This window comes from Episyrphus balteatus, chromosome 1 (genome assembly GCF_945859705.1).
Source record: "Episyrphus balteatus chromosome 1, idEpiBalt1.1, whole genome shotgun sequence".
Taxonomy (NCBI): domain Eukaryota; kingdom Metazoa; phylum Arthropoda; class Insecta; order Diptera; family Syrphidae; genus Episyrphus; species Episyrphus balteatus.
This window is the reverse complement of record NC_079134.1, coordinates 51,827,953-51,833,522: the sequence shown is the minus strand read 5'-3', so window position 1 is coordinate 51,833,522 and position 5,570 is coordinate 51,827,953. Positions and strand designations below refer to the sequence as shown.

Sequence of the window (5,570 nt, the reverse complement as noted above, 5' to 3'; positions counted from 1 at the left end):
TGCAACCGAACACTGCAAACAACAACAGAGTACATATAACATGAAGATTCTTATGCTGAAAAGGAGTCCCAAAAAAAAAAAACAAAATCTGTGGCTGCTTTAAGATAATATCTGCTTTGGGAATAGTCATTTTGCTTTCTACTCATTAACAGCCAAATCCTTTTTGAATCCGTCGTTTCAATATCAGTTTTTGGCTTTTGACCAAAACACAAAAGTTTGTTGTGTTGTGAACCCTAAAGAGTCATGGATGGTATTTCTTAACAAAATCATAATTGCCTAAAAAGAACCTCCATTGTATATTGCGTACACCAGATTTTCAAATGAATGTCGAAATTCTTCCAAAATTGGTAATAATTACATCAAACTACCGTTTACAATTTGGCTCACATCTAAGTGCATAATTTAGTTGTAATTTTTGTTATTGACAATTTCAATTTCGTTTGGGTGCATAATTCATGTTAAAACGTTAATAAATAATTATTTTTAACACCAACTAAATTGCCTTCGACAAAAAACATTTGAATTATAATTAATATGCTGTTTAAACTGAATGCCAAAGTACATACCAGAAAGTATCATTTATAGGGCAGAATCTTCAAAACTAACAATGCTCTTATCGTATAAAGTCTTATATGAATATGTGTTTTAAGGATTGATTTGTACTAACAAATCTTGCTTGATGTAGCAACTGAATTTGGGTAAACTCGCTTTGTTTTGTACTTTTAATATAGGAAATAATTTTGGATTTCATTAAGGAATAAGATATGTAAGCAACATTTTGGTTTTCAAAAGCCTCTAAATTAAAAAATCTAGAAACTTTAACGCTTCTCCAACAGTCGATTTGTTACGTTTTCTAATGAAAGCCAACGAGTGGAAGATAAACCCAAAATGTTGTTGGTTTTCATCTTAAGCTTGCACCAATGCGTTTTGGGCTATGTGCAAAATAATAATTATTTATTAGTGTCCGACCAAAGCTTCGGCTATTTTAGGCCGAAGTTTAAATGCCCCGTTTTGGCAGGCACTTAAGCGGGCAAGGCACTTATAGGAACCCGCTTAAGTGCTCATAGGCACTTATCTCTATATTTTTTGAAAAAATGAAAAAAAAAACACATTTTATAACTAAAATCATTTAATGATGTAAATAAAAATTAAAAAAAACATTTCATAAATTGATTAATATCAATATTTTTAAAGCGGAAGTGGATTTACAAAAGAAAATAATCAGTCATTTTTGTTTGTGTTGTGTTTTGAAATCTGTATTTGAACATTTTTTCTTCAAGGCGCTCGGTTTCGTCATCATCAATGTTGTTATGCTCAATAAATTTTCGTATAACCGTCAACGCTTTTAAAGCTTCTGTAAAACTTGGAGGTTCCAACTCTTCTTCATAATTATCAATATCTTCCTCTTCTTCTTGATTTTCATTATTAATGTCAGCTATTATTTCTTCTTCCGATAAAAGTCCATAATATTGGAGGTTATTATCTTATTGGACATACTCTTCAAATATTGTTGGTTCTATTGGTACGTCCCATATTTCTTCGACTTCAGGTTCACTGTTTTCACCAGGAAGGAAGCCAGCCTACGAAAATAAAAAAAAATTAAGGTAAATATGATCAATTCATGGACAAAGGACTTACCTTTTGATAACAGTTTGAAATCGTATCGGGTTTCACAAGCCACCAAGCTCGTTTGATGTACATTTGTGCTCTGAGAATTGTGATTGACTTGGAAAACTGTTTAATTGTAAGACCATTCTCGATTGCCAGTAATTGCTTCCGCACTATAATTTGACGGTAATAGGCTTTGAAACAATGAATTATACCTTGGTCGAGAGGCTGTAAGATCGAAGTGGTATTTGCTGGCAAGAATTCAATTTTAACATTTTCAATTTCTAAGTTGTCGACCTTGTGACATGCTGCGTTGTCCACGAACAATAAAACCTTTCTCTTCTGTCGAATCATTTCATTATCAAATTCTTTTATCAATTTACTCCACAAAGAAGATGTCATCCATGCTTTATTTTGGGAATAATAAGGAAGTGGAATAGTTTTTCCTTTGAAGCACCTTGGATTTTTAGGTTTTCCGATGGCAATTACTTTTTTGAATGTTCCATCGGCATTGCAGAGAAACAGCAGGGTTAGTCGACCTTTATCAATTTTTCCACCTGTTGGGGTGCTACCTTTTTTTGTCAATGTACCATTTGGTAAGGCTCTGAAACAAAGGCCGCTTTCGTCGGCATTAAAGATATTGCATTGTTCTTATTCGGAAATCAGGTTCGGTAGAACTTCTTGTTAGTACAGATCAGCTCCTACAGTATCTGCGTCAATTAGCTCACCTTGGATTTTCTTATACTTAATATTTTCCCTGCGTTTCCAAAGCCATAGCAAACCGCTTGTTGGCTTAAAGTCTTCATTTAATTTTAAAGCAAACTCTTTGGCTTTGCTCATTAGCTGAATACCACTAATAATTGCATTTTGAGATCGCATTTGATTAAACCATTGAGTGAGAGCAGTTTCTACTTTTTCATTAGAACTAATTCGCAAACGTTTCCTTTTAGAATTTTGGTTAGTTTGTGCAGCTTCTTCCAATTTTGTCTTATTTCTCGCCACTCTATTAATTGTGGACACATCGCACTTAAATTGTTCAGCAATTTCCTTTCTCGATTTCAATTTGGCTTCAACCAGGCGTAGGATCTGTAATTTTTGTTTAATTGAAAGGCTAGTCAGTTTTCTTCCTTTTCCAGACATTTTTCAAACACAACAATTTTTAAATGAAAATGAAAACAAACGACATTAACAGTTTTATCTTCACATCACAACAAACCAAAAATTACTTTGACAGTTTAAATTATGTACCTAGTTAGTCTCCACCATTGTAGTAGATCAAAGCTACTACTTTTTATTTTCGAATTTTAAAGTAGGAAACACAATGCAGACGAAGTTTTTTTTATTGTTGCAACTGGTTTCAAATGTGTACTTAAAAGAATTTTTTGCAGGTAAATTCAATTATAAGTATTCAAAATAGGAGGTAATTAAGCGGGAAAGGTAGTTTAGCGAAAGGCACTTAAAAGATGAGTTTTATATGAAAAAATCCTTAGAATTTTGGTTCTAAAGAAACAAAGGTACTTAAGCGAGAGGCACTTATCCGGGCTTTACTGTATTGTCCTTTTTATTTTCGGGATAAGTTTTTTTGTTAGTTTTAGATAATATTTCCCTTGCAACATTAATAATTTAAAATGGGTCCGCGAACAACATTTGAGCAGCGAAAACTCGTCATAAACCATTTTCAAAAAGGACTTTCAAGGCGGAAAATTGCTGAAGCTGTCAACATGAGTCCTGCAACAGTGCAGCATATAAATAGATTTGTGCGTGAGAACCGCATGGAAGACAAAGGGAAAAGTGCGCCGAATAAAATATTCACTCCAGCAGATGAACGCTCTATTATTCGAAAAGTGCAGCAAAACCCAATGTTATCGGCTCCAAAGATAGCTTCTCAGGTGGCTGAGGAAATGGGTAAGTCTTGCAGTGCCCAAACAATACGCCGCGTGCTTCAGAACCAGGATTTTCATGGTCGAGTAGCTCGAAAAAAACCTCTCATCAATAAGAAAAATCAAAAGAGTCGTCTCAGCTTCGCCAAGGAGCATGTTTCTAAGGACTTTAACTTTTGGAATACCGTAATTTTCTCCGACGAGTGGCGAAAACCTAATACAGAGCCCAAGAAAGAAAACATCAAGCCTACAGTGAAGCACGGAGGCGGCAGCGTAATGGTTTGGGTCTGTATGTCCGCTGCTCGTGTTGACCATTTTGAAAAAGAATCTGATCCAAAGCCCGGAGAAGTTGGGCGTACGTACTAATTTTCGTTTTTACCAAGACAACGATCCGAAGCACAAAGCAGGTATTGGCAGTCTTGGCTTATATGGAACTGCCCCCATTTGATGCAACCGCCAGCACAATCACCTGACATGAACGTGATTGAGAATCTGTTGGCATGGGCATTGTTAGACAGAAACATAAGGAAGCACCAAATATCCAACAAAAATGATCTAAAAAAAGTTATTCTGGAGGAGTGGAAAAAGATTACCCAAGAAACCAACCAATGCCAAAAAGGTTGAAAGCTGTGATAGATAACAAGGGTTATCATACAAGATATTAATTTGTTAATTTTTTGACTAATAAATGTTAATTTTGAAGTTATTTTACCTTTTTTTTTAAAAGTGCATCGATTGAGCTGTAACATTGAATTTTGCTGTTAATTCCGAAAAAGTGTAGTATCTTTGGTTAAATGCATCGGATGTAAAGTGCCATATTTATAGAAGACACATTAAGATGTAACATGTTATTTTAATATCGACGGTATCTTTTTCGAGTTTGGCTGTACAGAGATTTTAATGTTTTTAGATTCGCTGGATCAATTAAGCTGTGACCCACTCTACTTATAATTATTTATCCGGTCTTAAATCGAGTAAAAGTAAAATATAGAACTTTTTTGGGCGATTTGTGTATTTTTATTTTGTTTTGTTCTTTATATTTGTACATAGGTATATATTTACATGATGAAAACTTTGGGCAAAAATCCTATCTGGGAATATTTTTCTAAAAACAGCTATAAAGCAATTTGGAAAATATGTAAAAAAGCTGTGTCTCTTAAAAGTGTTTGAAAAAAAAAATCAGACCACGACAAATATTGAACCATTTGAGCATTTCGAAGGCTCAAATTAGTTGACTCTGGCACTCCATAGAAAAAAGTCTGAAAAATACTTCATAACGACTTTAATGCCAGCGACGTATTTTAAGGTAAAAGAAATAGTCATACTTCTTTTGGAAAAGGCTGAATGGGTCAGCCTTACTACAGACATATGAAGTAATCCTGCGAAGACTTGTTCTTTACTGAGTTGCACAGTTCATTTCATTCAAGCAACGAAAAGACAAAAAGTTCTATTGGCAGCAAGTGCACTTGAAGACAATTATACTGGAAAGCATATTTCAGAAACGCTAATCAATATAATTGCTGTATTCCGATTGACCAACAAAGTTCTCATGGTTAAACGCGACAGTGCTTGTAATATGCAGTCTGCCATGCGTTACTAATTATATGTTGAAATTTATAGCCAAAGCATAATTATTCCATTTCGATTAGAATTAACATTCCTCTCAGTGTGTTCGGTAGAATCGATCTAGTAAAACAGCAAAGACAATCCACCAGAACAATGTTCCTTCACAGAAACACGCAATAATGCATCTACTTTCTCTACAATTCTTTCAATACCAGCTTCAATTAATTTCAGATGCTTAAGCCAAAAAGTCTTGTCAATATAAGAGCCATTTTTGGTCATCCACGAGATAATAGCAAAGTTCTTATAATTTCTTTAAATTCTCTTGCATAAAGTGGTTATTATGAATATCTTAGAAATGTTATTCTAAACCAAACGCAATTTAGGGCATATTGGTTCACGTTTTAAAAAATCTTTGCTTATGTGAGGGCCAGCAAGGATTAAGAGCTCTTCCACTTGTTATGAAGTTATTTTCAAATACTACAAAAATATTTGAGGGTCACTTACAGCTTCAATTTC

At 34.2% G+C, this 5,570-nt stretch overlaps 1 protein-coding gene across 1 annotated transcript; it reads right to left on the bottom strand.

Moving 5' to 3' along the window:
- Positions 1-1,316: 1,316 nt before the first annotated feature.
- LOC129920952 (tigger transposable element-derived protein 6-like) lies at positions 1,317-2,748 on the bottom strand. Its single transcript, XM_056002524.1, has 3 exons — positions 2,337-2,748; positions 1,639-2,258; positions 1,317-1,580 (listed from the first exon to the last, which is right to left on the bottom strand). The coding sequence occupies exons 1-3, from the start codon at positions 2,746-2,748 to the stop codon at positions 1,485-1,487; spliced, it is 1,128 nt and encodes a 375-aa protein (XP_055858499.1). The 3' UTR covers positions 1,317-1,484.
- Between the last annotated feature and the right edge of the window lie 2,822 nt (positions 2,749-5,570).

Excerpts from the sequence above, each read along its gene's own strand:
- LOC129920952 (XM_056002524.1), bottom strand. The coding sequence starts at position 2,748 with ATGTCTGGAAAAGGAAGAAAACTGACTAGCCTTTCAATTAAACAAAAA. Across the intron at positions 2,259-2,336 it reads TAAGTATAAGAAAATCCAAG|AACAATGCAATATCTTTAAT; the intron begins GTGAGCTAATTG and ends TTTCCGAATAAG. Across the intron at positions 1,581-1,638 it reads TTTCAAACTGTTATCAAAAG|GCTGGCTTCCTTCCTGGTGA; the intron begins GTAAGTCCTTTG and ends TTATTTTCGTAG.